We start from the raw sequence: 17,627 nt of genomic DNA on the forward strand, positions 1-17,627 counted from the left end.
TCTATCACCACCCCTTCTGCTGGGTCTTGCCTTTCATGTGTTATTTCAAACTCAATTTGCTTAAAAACTCTAAAACCACTTCCCTCTTCTGAGTTTCTATTAACTGCACCACTAGACACCTAGTAAGTTCAGAAAGCTGAAAACTTAGTTACATTTTATTTAACTCCTTTCTTCACTCAATAGCACCCCCTCCCCCAATCCTACCCAAGATTCTTCTTGGTTGGTACCTTTTCCATTCTTCCCACTCTTACCATCCTACGCCCGGACTATTAAAACCACCACCCAGGATCTAGCTCCTCTGCCTCTGCACTAGCTCCTTCCCATATATTTTACACAGTGCTGGCAAATTTTCTTCCTAAAGCATTATTTTGGTTACTCTGTTCCCAAGACATTGACCTTCAGTGTCTCATGCTTACCAAACAGAATCTAAAACTCCACAAAAGAAGTCTGACTACAGTAGAAAACCACTGTGCCAGAACTCAAGACAGCAAGATTAGAACTCCCCTGCCACTTATTAGCTGTAAGACCATGGGCATCATTATCCTCCTTAGGGTCCTCATCCACGTAAGTTCAACCGCATTCAACTGCCCACATTCACTGAGCATCTACTATGCAGTCAATCACAGGATTAGGTGCTTGAACTAGAAGAGTTGTCTGAGATTTTTATCTATGACACTTAAGGCCAGACTCTCTTATAAGATACTTTGGCTCATATCCTCCACCAACCATTATTCCCTAATATGGGCCTCCTCTAAATTCCTCTACTGGGTTCCAAGCAAATCTTTAACTTCCCTTTCTCCTAGCCTTTGTTCCTACCACATCCCCACCCCACCTTCCTTTCCCCACCCTCAAGAGGATCCTCCCACCCTCTTCTTTCCAAATCTTACCTCTCCTAGAAGACCCAGGTGAAAACCCTTCTCTTCCACCAGGCCTTCCCAACACTATCCTAATCATCTGACCAGTAATTACTTGCTACCTCATGGCATCTCTTGTGCAGTTATTTTACTCTTGTACCATTATCTAACTTTTATGTGTTAACATCTTCCATGTCCAATTTGATTAAATGTTCCTTGAGAACAGTCTATAACCTTACTAGTGTCTACATTCCCCACTGTGTCCAATATCAAACTTTACTTACATCAAGATTTGTCAAACTCTAATGCATTCCCAAACAGTAACCAAGTTACCCCAGAACCATCAATGTTACTCACCACTTTACTTTGCACGTCTGTGTGTTCCATTCCACAATATGTTTATCATCTGAACAACTATACAAACAGCCATTGTCTTGATGCCACTGTATGCAATTGACTTTGTTGTCATGTCCACCACTCTGCAGATTTAAAAAAAATTAAAATAAAAATAAAGCTCATCTGATATGACAATATGCACCCTAGAATCATTACTAAACACTTAACTAAAATGTTAGGCCTTAACCTAACTAAAAAAGCCTACCCATTAACCTAACTAAAATGCATCTATCCATTTCCAATATCAAAAATGAGATAAATCTTCTATAACTTTATCAAATGTTAACTTTCCCTTCTCCTCTGCTGGAAAAACATACTTCTACATCATAAGTCAAAGGACACTAGTCCTAAATGCCACCTGCTTTTGACAGGAATGCCAGCACTAAGCATGATAAAATGCTTCATGTACAGTGGCAAAAAGTTTGGGACACTTGAGTGAACTAATAAAGTCAAATCTTAAAGGGTTTAAAATCATGTCTAGTTAAAACTATCCTTGAAAATCCCTTTATACCAAATCTCTCAACTTTAAAAATCAATGTTCCTTCAGGGAAACACTAAATGTTTCCTTGTGTTGCAGCTCATACCATATGAATGAAACTTTAAACATACTCAGCACAGCAAGATGCTCGCTCACTCAGAGGCACACAGGAATGGAGACATCAACTGGGAAAGAGCAAATTCAAGTCTCCCGTCTCACACACATTCCAGGACAAGCTCATTCAGCAGAATTAAGGTGCTAAATCACCTACACTGTGAGCAATTATTGTTTTCATTCTTTCCATCTGAATTCACATTAAATATACATACAATGAGTCACCACTGTGTACATATCTAAGCATAAAAGTTAAAACTCAAAATCACTACCTCTATCATACAGATTGCTCCCACCTCAAAAGAAAAATTTTTAAAAATAAATTTATTTATTTTTTAGCTGCGTTGGGTCTTTGTTGCCGTGCGCAGGCTTTCTCTAGTTGCGGTGAGCAGGGTCTGCTCTCCGTTGCGGAGCGCGGGCTTCTCATTGCGGTAGCTTCTCTTGTTGCGGAGCATGGGATCTAGGAGAGTGGGCTTTCAGTAGTTGTGGCTCGCAGGCTCTAGAACACAGTTTCCGTAGTTGTGGCACACGGGCTTAGCTGCTCCGTGGCACGTGGGATCTTCGCGGACTAGCGCTCGAACCCGTGTCCCCTGCATTGGCAGGCGGATTCTTAACCACTGCGCCACCAGGGAAATCCAAGAGAAAAATATTTTTAACTACTAAGTTCAGTTACTTCCCTCCTTCCTATCAGCTATCTACTCAAAGAACTAAGTCCTACATTATAGCCACACACACAAAGAACTGAACAAAGGGTATGAACAGATAAATTCCATAGAAAGAATTCAGTAAGAAAATTTTTAATAGTAATTCAGGAGATACTAAGCAAAACAAAGTAACATTTTCAGTCTGTTCATCTACCAATTTGTTTAGATTATATCCACCCTGGTAAGATTACAGGGCACTATCATACGTTGCTAGGGGCTAGCGTACCTTTTTGGAAAGCCATCTAGCAAGTGTCCACTCATCCATTAGTTACTCATTCAACAAACATTTACCCAATACCAATTACACGCCAGGCACTATACTAGGCACTTTCAATATATAATTATGTCTAAATCTCAAAGTCATGCAACGTAGGTTATATAATACTGAAGAGATGAGAAGTTATACTACTTATCCTTGATCATATAACTAGCAGGATTCAACCTCAGGATACACTAGTTCCAAAGCCTGGGCCCTTTCTACCTCACCACATCATCCCAACACTCCTTGCCCTGACCCTCTTGGTTCCTTTCTAATAAACTCATTCCCTGTTAAAGATTTATATATAATCCTGGGAGGTATCAAACTGATCTAAAAAGGAGTTCTAGGCTCCATCAGCATCATGTCTGCAGCCAGAGTAACTGAGTAAAGTAGCTATCACAGTGCACCAGATACTAGGTACCTACTGACCACAGAAAACTGACCAAATCAAAGGATGAGACCCAAACTATAGTGGGGTAAAAGCCCACATGAGGACCCCACTCAACTCGGAGGAAGGAGGAATAAAGGGAGATTTCCTTTACATATACCTCTGAATGCTTTAAATTTTTTTCAGTTGTATATTATTTTTATAATCTTTAATATAAAAACAAGTGATGTATTTTTATTTTTATTTTTTTATTTTTTTGTGGTACACGGGCCTCTCACTGTTGTGGCCTCTCCCGTTACGGAGCACAGGCTCCAGACGCACAGGCTCAGCGGCCATGGCTCACGGGCCCAGCCGCTCCGCGGCATGTGGGATCTTCCCGGACCGGGGCACGAACCCGTGTCCCCTGCATCGGCAGGCGGACTCTCAACCACTGCGCCACCAGGGAAGCCCTTTTATTTTTATTTTTAAATTTATTTATTTATTTATTTTTGGCTGCGTTAGGTCTTCATTGCTGTGCGCGGGCTTTCTCTAGTTGCAGCGAGCGGGGGCTACTCTTCGTTGCTGTGTGCGGGCTTCTCATTGCGGTGGCTTCTCTTGTTGCAGAGCACGGGCTCTAGGCACGTGGGCTTCAGTAGTTGTGGCATGCGGGCTCAGTAGTTGTGGCTCACAGGCTCCAGAGCGCAGGCTCAGTAGTTGCGGTGCACAGGCTTAGTTGCTCTGCGGCACATGGGATCTTCCTGGACCAGGGCTCGAAGCCGTGTCCCCTGCATTGGCAGGTGGATTCTTAACCACTGCCCCACCACGTAAGTCCCAACAAGTGATATATTTTTAAATGCAGATTTAAAAATCAGATAAAAATTTTCACCTATCAAATTAGCTGGGGTTTTTTGTTAGCCTTACTGCTGTTTTAATGGAATAATCAATGATGGCAAAAACACTACTGAAATACACGTACCGTCCTTCCACTGCTGACACAAGTACAAATCAGGAAAACTTTCAGAAAATTGTTATACTATGTATAAAAAGGCTTAACACTCATACCTTTGACTCATTAATTACAGGTTAGTAATTCTGGGAACCCGTGTAAGAAGAAAAGAGTTTTATCACAAAAAAATCGGAAACCATCTAAATGGTCAGTAACAGTTAAACCACCAATGGACTACCCCATTTACAGGATTTTATGCAGTCACTAAAAATGTTTAACTAGTTCTCGACAAATATGAAAACTACTCATGTTGTAATTTAATGGAAAATATCAGAATACAAAATAGATGAACAGACAGAACCCAACTGTATTTTTTGAACATATGCATAAAGCAAAGAAATATGCAATCTATCAAAAGAGGATCTCTCGGTGATAAACTTAGGTATAATTGTTTTCCCTTTTCAACTTCAGGTAGTTCCAAATTGTCTATGGATAGATGTTACTTAAAAGAAAAAACATTCTTTATTCATATATACAGAAAGCATTCCTATATACAGATAGGAGTTAAGTGAACACCAAAAACATACTGTAGTAGACACTGTCTGAAATACATTATGCCAGTTAAGTTACTGTCTTGCAGCACCAAGCCCTCACTTCTCTGCTCTGGATGCTGGGGCTGGGACTCTGCAAATCCCATTTCTGCTTTGCCAGCTGGATCGTTAGTAGGCTCCCCCAATAAGGGTGCAGGAGGGAGACAAGTCTGGAGGAGGAACAATGGAGGTGTTCCTTCCTGTCTCCCAGTTTGCATCACCCCAACATTTCTTCACCCCAGCAGCGGCAATCCTTTTGGCAGCAGCTGAACCCAATATGCAGTTTTTTCAACACCTGGAGAGACAGTCTCATCAGTTGCCTTGAGAGACACCAGCCGTCAGCTAAAACCCCCTCCTCAGAGGTCTGGACCGCAAGTCTATGGGGCCACTCTCCCGCAAAAGACATCAGCACAGAGAGCAATACCTGCTTCTCAAAGGTCTGAGTTTCAGCAACAATTCCACCACCTCCCTCGTTCCCTAGCCCTGGAGGTGGTGCGCTCCTTCTGCAGCTGCTGTCTGTGATACTCAGAATTCTTTCTACCCTTTCTTATTTTAAGCCTAGTCAATAGTTCTTCACACTCTTCATATCCTGACTTATAATAATGACTAAGTTACCTATCACAGCTTTAACAAATATTACGGTTCAAAATTTTAAATATGGAAAGGGCAGAAAAATGCTCCCATACTGCAGATCCTATAGCATATCCTAAGCTGCTTAGTTTTTAATAAATCTCTAATCAGTTTCCCGTCATCTCTCTTTTATATAAAATACACACACACACACACACACACACACACATACTTACTATCAATTTACTGTGTAATTCTCCTTTTACTGTACTGTATAATAAAATACTACCAACTGCTGTACCAAGAGCCAACAAATCAACCTGGTTACTTGTCCCTATAGCTTCTGATTTCCTTTTTTTCCTCTGTGGACCTTCCTGGAAAAAAGAGAAAAAACAATTTTTTACTTTATTATTTCAAACACTGAAACATCATTAATGCATAAATGCAAATGCCCACTAGCCCACAAATGAATGTGACTGCTTCTAAGAAATATTTTTTTTTTAAAGTGGAGATGTGATTTGCTCTCAGATTATTTCTTTCTCACTACTTGGAAAATAATTACTCCAATGGAAAGAACTCATAATACTCTGTCCCCATCTCCTACCTCTCTGAAAGGAAGGCAAATAGGATAACTGAGTATGCTCTTGGTAGTATTCTACTCTTAACAGGTCCAAACAGCCTCAATGCTGCTTCCACTTCTCGGAAACCAACCATTCCCAACAGGTCAAAGTGAAGCCTCCACTCCAACGCAAAGAGATTACAGATCCATACACAAGCAGCCAATGCTTTCCCCCTCCCCCAAAAGCTTCCCTTGCATTCTGGCTTCATTTTCAGGAAAAGGGACTCAAATGTTTTTATAGTTATAAACATACAATTACCTCACTTAAGAGTCAAAAAATGGTTGTAACTCGTACAGCAGTGCAAAGCACACACTAGAGAAGTTGCTCCAATGACTCTTTAAGGGTCAGTATGAAAGTTCCATGTTGTCTTCGTGATTCTAATGACTTAAGAGGCACAAGTTTCAATCTAGTGTCAAACAGACCAAGACTTCTTTGATTTAATTCAAAAAATGAAACGAACAGCTCCTGTCTATCCGTCAGAAAGACAACCAATTGATCACAACTATAGAGTACTACTTTAGAGTTTATAATGCTGAATAATAATTTATAATTTTGGAACTTTTCTTCCATATGTTTATAATTTTTTAAAATTAAAGCTTGCTAGCCTATGTTTTAGCATAAAGAAGTTCTGAGAAATCCATTCTTTTAGTGTAAAAGAGACCAATATTACAGAAAAGAGAACATTTTCTCCATAGTGGAAGATCTTTGCTCCACAGCACAAAAAAGCAGCCCAGGATACATAAAATCTGCCCAACCCAGAAAACCACTAATGAAAACTACGATGTTACCAGGGCATAAAGAAAATCAAGGAGCAGATTTATAAGGCATTTTCCTTTTATTTTCTCTTAGTTATCCTCTAGAGATGTTACTTTTGAAGAATTTGATTCATTGGACGCTCTAAGTCAACAAAAAGTTAAAAGATTTAACAAAAAATAAGATAACTTTAAATACAGAAAAAGTGAACATTTTGCAAGTCCTGAGAAATGTATCTACATTAATAAACTCAAAAGAGAAGTCACAATTAATAGCCGAAGTATAAAAACGTCTGATGGTCCCCTCAGTAACATTCTTAGTCAGGAAGTGTCCTAGGCCCCACCTTCAGTTACATGAATTTCTAAAGCCACCTCTGAATGATTCCAGAGGGCAAATGTGGTTTCTGCATAAGCTTATGGACACAAACACCTATTTCAGACAAGGACAACAGAGGAAATTATACCAACCTACTACTACCTCATCAGAAAACTCTCCTCTGAAAGATTCTAGAGAGTATTTCTTCTATTCTTGGTTTTCCCCAAATCAAATTAAAATTATATCTACAATGAGGTTTCTAACGTATGAAACATAGGCTGGTCCAAATATGTATGTTTTTCTGCAGATGTGAATTTGCATTAAAAAGCACAAAGAAATTTTAGAAATTAAACGTTAACATATTCAAAGCCCTGATTTCCCTATCAGCAAAACCTCTATTTTTAGGAGAAGCAAGCAGAGGCTAGTGGTAGGAGTATCACAGAATCTATGCCCAATTTTGAGGATCACTGGTCTAAACCTAAATAATCCAATTAATTAACCTCAAAGAACTAATGACTCATGTATGTTTTCTCCGAGTTGGATGATCCTTTTAAAAATAACTTCCCATTCAGCAGGATGTGCATGTCCAAAAAAGTAAGACATCAACCAGATAAGAAGTTTATATAACCAATGTGCATTTTAGTGAAATCTAGTATTTTAACTATTACCCCATTACTAAATATTTCTGAAACCAAGAGTTTAGTGGTACTGATGATTATAGATTATGACAGACTTTTGTTGGCATTTTCTATCAGAACCTGTTATTTCTGTGATCAAAAATTTCAATGACTCCCCAGAGAAGAGTACATCAAAAAAACTGTTTGGTAGGGCTTCCCTGGTGGTGTAGTGGTTGAGAGTCCGCCTGCCAATGCCGGGGACGAGGGTTCGTGCCCCAGTCCCGGAGGATCCCACATGCCGCGGAGCGGTTGGGCCCGTGAGCCATGGCCGCTGGGCCTGCGCGTCCGGAGCCTGTGCTCCGCAACGGGAGAGGCCACAGCAGTGGGAGGCCCGCGTCTCTCTCTCTCTCTCTCTCTCTCTCTCTCTCTCTCTCTCTCTCTCTCTCTCTCTCTCTCTCTCTCTCTCTCTCTCTCACACACACACACACACACACACACACACACACACACACACACACACACACACACACACACACACACACACACACACACACACACACACACACACACACACACACACACACACACACACACACAACCTGTTTGGCATTCAAAAGCATCCACAATTTGCCTCCAAACCACCTTTTCCAGTCTTATTTCCAATTCCATCCTTACACTGCACTCCCTAATCACGAATACGTTCCCATTTGCTTTTTCCTCTTTTGGGAGGGGCCTTTTTCTATCCGTCTCAATTATCAATTTGGTTAAAAATCGATCCTTGCTTCAAGGTCCACCTCAAATATGATCTCTCCACAAACACCTCTTCTTTCTCTATGACATAAGTCATGCTCTGCTCTGCATTACAGACACGGTATATCTGAACTGTCTGTATTTCTTCTTTAATGTCTTAGTCATACTGCTTTGTTTCATGTCATGTGCACATTAATTACATGTGTAAATATATAAAGTAATGGAAAGGGTAGGCTAAAAATTTAGTTCATATATCTGTGATCAGAAAATCTGAGTTCCAGGGAATTCCCTGGAGGTCAAGTGGTTAGGACCCTGGCACTTTCACTGCAGGGGCCCAGGTTCAATCCCTGGTCAGGGGACAAAAATCCCACAAGCCTTGTGGCGTGACCGAAAAAAAGAAAGAAAAAAAGAAAATCTGAGTTCCAGAAAATACCTGGAACGAAGACCAAAAGGATTTGGTCTATTACGTAGACTAAAGAGTCTTTTCCAATGTGAAGGGCTGACCAAGCTAAGCAATAAATGCCAAGAGCAGTCTCAAGAAAGCAGTATTTGATCTAGAAGGCAATCAGAAGGCTGAGTGAGTCTAAATGTGCATGATTTATAAAAGCAAGGCATAGTACAAATGAAGTGAAGACAGAGAGAAAAAGCACATCCAGGTGATGAGAAGTCTGATTTTGATCAATTAAGCCCTGACTCTTTAGACTAAGATCCCAGAGTAAGAAAAGAGTTTACGTGGAAAGCCAATACACACACTCATAAAAACATGTGTATGTAGCCGAAACAAATTTCACCAAAAAACTTACCCTTTACCATGCAAAATACACTCTAATATTGTCTACTTCATCTTTGTATTGCTGTCACAACCCACTGAATATATTTCACAATCCACTAGGTTCAAAACCTATTTTTGAAAAATACTGACCTCTAGTCACTGAAAATTATGGCAAAGTTTCAAGTTTCACTCTGCAATTAGTCTCCTATGCCATTTCTCGGCCTATCTTACTGTCACTTACTCTGGCAAATGTCTAAGTTTCATGGGTAACAATGAACAAAATGTGTGCATTTTACATATAATTACATACAGTATTTACATCAAAAACAAATTCTAATACACAGGAACTTCTATTTCTGCCAATAAGATTTATTAGGCAAACCATAGCCTTCTGAAGTTTAAACACTGGAGAGATCTTAAGACAGAGCATTATACAGGAACACAACTGGATTGTGCTGCGTCCCTAAGGGTTAGGACTGGGGATGCTCAGATTTTTCCTAGAAACATCCTTAATGCTACTGTGCTTGCCCTGTCCAATGCCTGAAATGCCATGTGCTTCCTTTAATAAGCACTAAGCTATATGGGGTCATTTTAACTGCAGTGACAGCAAAGTAACATAAATGCATTTATTGTGGTAGCCAGTCTGTTTCTTCAGGGCTCCACAGCAGTTAGAGAAGGAAAAATTGAAAAGTTTGGATCTTAAAGAAGCAATGAAATAGCAGGGTCAGTTCCTGGGTAGCTCAGCCACTTACTGTGTGCCTCTGGCATATCATTTAACATGTCAGCTTCAGTTTACACACATAAACCTGAGGAACTCTAAAAACAGCATCCGTGCATACATAGTCCATCAATCCATCTCCTTGCACTTTTCTCATCATCTGAGGTCCTCTTCCCCCCAGGCTCCATCACCCAAATAAAATGCTCAGCTATTAATATATACAAAAACCTTCTAAAAACTATTGTGACATAAATGCAAAGAATTATAATCATTTTGTGACCAAGAACAAGGAGCAATCTAATTTTTCTAAAAATTTATGAACCACTGCTTTAGCTCCTGTTACCCAAGAAACCCAGCACCAACTCATTTTTCTCCACTGATAAGAGTAATGTCACCAAACTTTGTCCTTGGGTGGCAAACTGCCAGTTACTGAACCAGATGCAGAATACTCCTACAAACTGATTTACATGTAAAATAAGGGCTTAAGAGAGCATCTTAAAACTTAAGTGGCAAGGATCATAACCCAGGGACCTGGCAGCAAAGGTAGAAAATGAAGAGTGATTTGTAGCAACCGCTATCTTTAAAAATCACATCTTCCCAACTCTCAATTCTGTGACTCAAGATCTAAGGTTACAGTAAGAGCACTGGACCAGGAGTCAAAGTACTTTGACTCTAGTGGCCACAGTTACTTCATTGGTTAATAAGGCTTTGGTGAAGTCATTTAAACGTTCTTAGTTCTGATTCTCAGTTTTTAAAAATCTAACAATTATAGGGCATTTCACAGAGTCAGGTGACTAAAGTGAGAGCATACAAGTAAAAGGACACTGAAACCTGTAAGAACTTTTTTTTTAAGTGTAGCCCAACTCTTTTTCAAGGAGGCCTCCAAAAGTAAAGTGACTTGCTCAATGTGACAAAACAAGTTTGAGTCCTGGGTATGAAACCAAATCTAGGTCTTTTTCTATTGTATCAGGCTGCTATAAATAATCCAAAACTGACTTTTAACAGGAAATTTAAGACCAGGCAAAAGTTTTACTCCTGACACATACAATATGATTGTAAGTCAAGAGAAAATCAAGTGGGTGACAAATATCTGCCAGCCTAATAGGAATGATTTGTTCCAGATAATAGAGAGTTGGGCTCTAAATACCTGCATTCTAGTCCTGCTTCCATTTTTTTTTTTTTTTGCAAGTTGCTTAGTTTTCCAAAGCCTCAGTTTCTTCTTCACGAACAAAGCAAAAAGTTAGTCTTTATCTACCTTGCAGGACTAACCATGCAAATAAGAGGTAATAACAACAATTAACACTTGCAGCACTTACATACCAAGAACTACTCTAAATGCTTTATGCATCATTAAGTATGTTAACCTTCACAACCACTCTATGAGGTGAGTACTATTATTCCCATTTAGAGGCACAATTCTATGATGAAGTCAAGCCTGGGTTCAAAGCTAGGAAGTATAGTTTGGGTCCATGCATCTAACCACTGCTCCACATTTCCTCTCACCATTAGAATTATTAACACTTTACAAGACTGTTAAAATACAAACACAGAAATTTGAAAAGGAGAAATATGCAAAGTGCCGTCATCTTAATGACAACTGATTTTTTTTCAAGTCCTAGTTTTGTGCTTGACTTAAGGGCCCTGATATGGTCTCTTTAATGATCAACAGGAGTCACTTCATCCAGAAACTATGAAAATCTAGCTTAAGATCTGAAAAACACCTAAACATACTCATCCAAAGTATAACAAGTTAGATGTATCCCTACTTTCAACCTAAAAAGTTAGCAGAAAGTTCCCTAGGATAGTCAGGTGGAGTTAAGATCTATACTAAACACTTTTTTCTTCTTTTGTGTGTATGTGTTTAAACACTAACTTTTTAAGGTTTACACACAGTGTCAGCTAAATACAACACAACTCAATACCTGATGCTTCCAAATCACAATGCACTGATTCGGGTTGGCTACCTTATAAACACAGTTCCCACGTGCGTGTGAATTAGTGCAGATGTAGCCAAGTGACTCCACAGTGAATGACATCTTTCATTGAGTCCCTAAGAGTGAAAAGCCTTCCCTAACTCAGCACTGCCCCGTGTAAGAGAAACTCCACCTGGACTGTTCGTTAAGTTAAACTACAACTTCACTTTACCTCCATATCCTAATGCAGACTTCAGACTTGGGGAAAAGAGGATGTATAAAGGGGGAGCCGAGCAGATGTTAAAACTTTAAAAGCAAGAAGGTTCAGATGGCTTAGAATGGAAACGAGCCTGGGAAAAGTCAACACTTTCGAATAGTCACATCCTGAACGTGGAAGAGAACACGTGGTGAGCCGGCCCCCAAGGGTGGGGGGTGGAGGGGGGTGTCCGGAAGCAAAGAAATAGACTTGTTCATTCTAACTGCCCAGCGCAAGGCCGATGAGCTGGGTAGGGGTCGGAGAAGAACAATACAGCCCCAAGGTGGGTGCTCTGTCAAAAGCCAGAGCTCTGAAAAGCGCAAGCAGGAGAGCCAGGCCTGGTAGCAGGAAGCCGCCCCTGGGGGACCCGGGGCCTCGGCGAACATGGCGGCCCCCGCGACGGCTGGGCCCAGACCGCATGGAGCCCGCCAGGAGGGCTCCGGTCCGCTGCCCGTCGGATCCGGCCGCACCCTCCCTCGTTGCCCTCAGGACAGGCCACGCACGGGGCTGACGGTGTGGGCCCAGCGCGCGCCTCCATCGCGCTGTGCCTCCTCGCCCCGGGCCTCGGAGGGCCACGCGCGATGCCGGACCGCGCGCCGCCGGGCCGCGAAGCGCTGAGGCTGAGCCTGAGCGGCCACCCGCCCCGCGCCATCCAGCTCGCTTTACCTTGGCCTGCAGCCGCGCTGGCGCCCAGGCCAGGCAGGTGCAGGTACCGCTAAGGTGCGCGGAAGGCACGTACTCCTGGTGCAGCCGGTTGTTGGCTGTCTCCCACACTCTCAGGTGACCGTCGGTAGACGCTAAAGCGAAATAGGCCTGGCTTTGCGGGGAGAAGGCGCAGGGGACCCCCGCGGGGGAAAAGGAGTCCGCAACACCTCCGCCACCCGCCGCCATTGCTGCTCTGGCTCCGCGGCAGCCACGTGTTCGCCCGTGCGCAGGCGCACCGGTACGGGGCGGGGCCTGGAGGGAGGAAGTGGGGCGGAGGGAGTGCAAGGAGCAGAGGGAGTGGCTCTTCGCGACGCAAGCGAGCGTTGGACGGCCTACCTGTGGACGGTGGCCCGGTGGGCTCAGTACTAACTTGTTCTGGGGACGTGTGGAGGGGCTTGACAAGACTCCTTCCTTTAAAAAAGAAAGAAAGAAAGAAAGAAAAAGGTTTGGGTTTTTTTTTTTAATTTAAGTAACATGATTGAACTAAATGTTTGAAAGAAATGTTCACTTATAATTCCGTGATTGTGACAACTGTTTCCATTTTTCCTTATCCACTTACAGGCTGTAATCATGTGTTCACATAACAACAATTTATTCAATCATAACAGTGTTAAAGTAACAGTGGGAGAGGCTATTCCCTCTTCTTTCGTCAAGATTTATCCCACGTTACTGCACCAAATAGACAGTTGTTTTAAGGTCTCCGTAACATTTCACCAAATCTATGCATTCTGATTCAAGAAATGCCAGGTACTGTTCAGCCCCCACACAGCTTACTGACCAGCAGGAAAGCCAAAAAACACTACACTCAGGGCCATGGGAGACTCTTGAGTCTTTCACAAGTAGGGAAAGCCATGGTAAAATTTGCAGTTTATGTTATTTGGAAAGACATAAACTGATCTACATTTTTAAAGGCCTCCTGGATGCTGGATGGAGACTGTAGAGGGGCAAGAATGAAAGCAAAGACACAAGAGAGAAGGAGGATGGTGGGTTGGACTCGAATGACGTGGCAGAGGTGGTGAGAAGTGGTCCAAATCCAGATTTAATCTGAAGTTGGAGCCAACAGGACTTGCTAAATGGATTGATTGTGAAGGATGAGGAAAAGACATGAGTGAAGGATGACTCTAAGGCCCGAGAGAATAAGTGAACGGTGATACCATTAGCTGAATTGGGGAAACGGGTCTGGGTGGAGTGGAAACCAACTGTTCTGTTTTGGACAGTTAAGTTTGAGATGTTCAGTAGACATCCAAATAGAGTTGTTCAGTAGGAAGTCAGATATATGAGTAGATCACAGATATAAATTTTGTATGCATTAGCACACAGATGCTATTTGAAACTGTATGGTTAGATCAGCTTGGGTGTAAGTATAAATAGATAAAAAAACTTAGCCTCAAAAATGTGCCAATCTATCAGGAATAGGAAGAGGACCCAGCAAAGGAGATTAAGAAGGGATAATAGTGATGAAAGCCCAGGAGAATGAGATGCACTGGAAAACCAAAATTTTTATAACGATTTCAGAAGCAAGACATAATCAAAGCCATGTCAAATGCTGTAAGATGAAGACTGAGAATTAATCAGTGAACTTGGCAAGATCAACATCATTGGTGACTTTTCAAAAGCATTTTTAGCAGAGAGGTAGGGGGAAAAACTCATTTTAGAGAGTAGAGGGGAAAATGGAGGTGAGAAAGGGCAGAAAAGTATAAACAACTATTTCTAGGATTTTTGTTATAAAAGAACATGCATGAGGGACTTCCCTGATGGTCCAGCGGTTAAGAATCCACCTTTCAACACAGGGGACGTGGGTTCGATCCCTGGTCAGGGAGCTAAGATCCCGTGTGCCACAGGATAACTAAGCCTGCGTGCCACAAACACAGAGTCTCAACAAAGACCCAACACAGCCAAAAGTAAATAAACAACTCAATATTAAAAAAAAAAAACACGCATGAGTCTGTGTGAAGATAGATCTGACCTAGAGTTATGGATTTGTTAGTCATAAATATACAAATAAAAATAAAAGCTTATTTTGCACTTACTATATGTCAGGCACTGTTCTAGGTGCTTTATGTGTATTAATTCATTTAGTCCTCACAACAGCCCTAGGATATAGAAACTAACAACATCTACATCTTTCCAAAAAGAAAATTGACATATAGAGCCAGGCAATGGAGGAAGAGCTTGATTTCTAACCCAAGTCATCTCTGAGCACGGCAACCTGATCCAATGAGAGTATGTAGGGTTTATATAGATGACCCTCCAATACCCAAGCATATCAATTCCTTGACCTCCTCCCGTTCAGTAACCTCTATGCTACACCAGCCACTCACTCCCATGGTCATGTTGCAGACCTTGCCATCCAATAACTGCACCTCTTCCATAATCTCAATTTCTACACACCACTCTGTAACCGCCAACTCCTATCTTTCCAGCTCACTCCCTCTAGCTCTCAGCATCCAGCCAGCCCTTCTACCCTACCGGACCATCAATTCATTTGATCCTACAGTCTTTTCACCAGCCTTCATCCCTACTCCCCAATGGCTGCACTTCCCTCTTAATTTATCCTAAACTCTGTCATTACAACCCTCAACTCCCTTGCCTCCTTCCCACAAAATAGTCTTGGTAAAACCACAAGCCTGGGGAACTCCCTGGTGGTCCAGTGGTTAGGGGTCCGAGCTTCCACTGAAGGGGGCCCAGGTTTGACCCCTGGTCAGGGAACTAAGATCCTGCAAGCCACGCAGCACTGCCAGAAAAACAAAACAAAACACAAGCCTGGTAAAATCTAACTCTCCACCCACAAGCAGCTGAACATGATTAGAGATAGCCACAGCCACTTTATTAGGACTCTCATCTACTTTGAATTCGTGATCACAAACTTCACATGGCAAGTCGATGCTAACAGATTATCGAACAGTTGTTCCCTAATCCATTCACTCTTCCACTGTCCTAGACATTACGACAGACTGTCCTATTACCCCAAACCTCCTCCTCCTCCATCCTCACTCTCAGTGGATGATTTTGCTTATGATTTCATGAGAAAATAGAGCACTTTCACAAGCTCCCAATACCACAGAATCTACCCACTTGTGCTCCATCTCTCCAGGTACTATGGATGAACTTTCCGTGATCTTAGCAAAGGCCACCCTTCCACATAAGTTCTAGATCCCAGCTTCTCTTGCCCGTTCAAGGATATTATTCCAAAAAGTCTTTCCTCTATCAGTGTCAATTTTTACTTCTCAACTTAATCCTTCTCAAGGATATTATTCAAGGATATTATTCCAGAAAGTCTGTGTCAATTTGTACTTCTCAACTTAATCCTTCTCCTCAACGTATAAACATAGTTATTTTTCTCTTCTTAAAAAACAGAATTCCCTTGACCCCTCTTCCCCCTCCAATTACTGTCCCAATCTTTTCTTTCCTTTAAAAAACTAAAAGAAAAAAGAGTAGTCTAATTTTCTCAATTTCTCTCCTGCAATGGGACTTTCAGCCCCACCCACCACTACACCAAAACTCTTCTCAAGGCCACAAGCAAGCACCACATTGCTACCATATGTGTCCATTCTAAGTCTACATCTTACTTGACTTGTCATTAGCATGCTTGTCTTCCATGACGTCACACCCTCCTGGCTTTCTCTTCTCTGGCTGCTCTTCTTATTCATTTCTCATGGATCTTCCTCACGTCCCACTCTCTAACATCAGGGTTCCTTACAGCACTACTTCTTTATCTGTGCATATGTCTTTCCAGAATAAAGACTGCATTCTCCAGCCTTCTTTGCAACAATGGTAGGCCATATGACTATGGGCCAGAACAAAATATTCTTAAAGTGAGAGGGTATGCTATTCTCCATTGCTTCTTTCTTCTTAAACCCTGGAACTGAAATGGCCAAAGCTGAAGCATCCGTGTTGGACTTTGAGGAGAAAATAACATGCTAAGAATGGCAGAGCAGAAAGATAGCAGAACCTAGGGACCCTGAAGCATTATATATGTCCTGGACCAAATCCTCAGGACTTCTTTTATACAACAGAAAACAAACTTCCCTCTTGTTTAAACTACTACATTTTGGGTTATGGCACGTGCAGCTGAATCTAATTGTGCTGATTCTTTTCTATCCTTTGCCTCAGTTGGTGATACCACCAGCCACCCAGTTAGCCACTGTAAAAAGCAAGGAATCAACCCTGATTATTACCCAACCCCACATCTTACTTCCACCCAAACCATACCCACATCTGATCAATCAGCAGTCTTTTTTATCTCTGAAGTAATTCCACATTCAATTTCCTCATTTCCATCCAATTCTACCACCTCTGTTCCTGTTTGAGCCTTATATCTCTCACCCGAACTGCCACCACTGCTTTATTTGGACTCCCTTTCTCCAGGCTGCTACATTTTTATGATCTTTGCAAATCATAAATCTGACCATTCTACCTCTCTACTTAAAACCCTTCAGGGACTTCCCTGGTGGCACAGTGGTTAAGACTCCGTGCTCCCACTGCAGGGGGCCCAGGTTTGATCCCTGGTCAGGGAACTAGATCCCACATGCATGCCACAACTAAGGAGCTGGCGAGCTGCAACTAAGGAGCCCGCCTGCCACAACTAAGACCTGGTGCAACCAAATAAATAAAAATAAATATTTTAAAAAAACTTGATTACTTTACAAAACAAAAACAAAAATCTTCACAAGCTTGCTGACAATTATGGAAGAAATTCTATGCTGCTCAATATATATGGACTACAGAACAATCTATAACCTGGTCTCTGTCAATCTCCCCAGCATCATCACTCACTCACTGTAGACTGCCTCAAACATCACACCCCAGGCTCTGATCTGATCCTGGTTTCCTGCCCTACCACCTTTGTTCTGGCTTCTGCTCTCTTACTCATGCCCATAATTTATGCTCTTCCAATCCTCTCTTAGGCCCCAATGCCAACCCTTCATCC

The 17,627-nt window shown here is 41.9% G+C and overlaps 1 protein-coding gene across 1 annotated transcript in view; it reads right to left on the reverse strand.

Annotated features, from left to right (window-relative positions):
* The window catches only part of WDR43 (WD repeat domain 43), a 50,404-nt gene extending 37,493 nt beyond the window's left edge, over window positions 1-12,911 (reverse strand). The window contains exons 1-3 of the mRNA XM_081253803.1: window positions 12,659-12,911; window positions 5,515-5,652; window positions 1,212-1,333 (exon numbers count right to left, since the gene is read on the reverse strand). Coding sequence (XP_081109929.1) covers window positions 1,212-1,333; window positions 5,515-5,652; window positions 12,659-12,883 — 485 coding nt within the window. The 5' untranslated portion in view covers window positions 12,884-12,911. The remainder of the gene's footprint in view (window positions 1-1,211; window positions 1,334-5,514; window positions 5,653-12,658) is intronic.
* Window positions 12,912-17,627: the final 4,716 nt, after the last annotated feature.

Source organism: Mesoplodon bidens, assembly GCF_964165515.1.
Source record: "Mesoplodon bidens genome assembly, chromosome: 14".
In the NCBI taxonomy this organism is placed as follows: Eukaryota; Metazoa; Chordata; class Mammalia; order Artiodactyla; family Ziphiidae; genus Mesoplodon; species Mesoplodon bidens.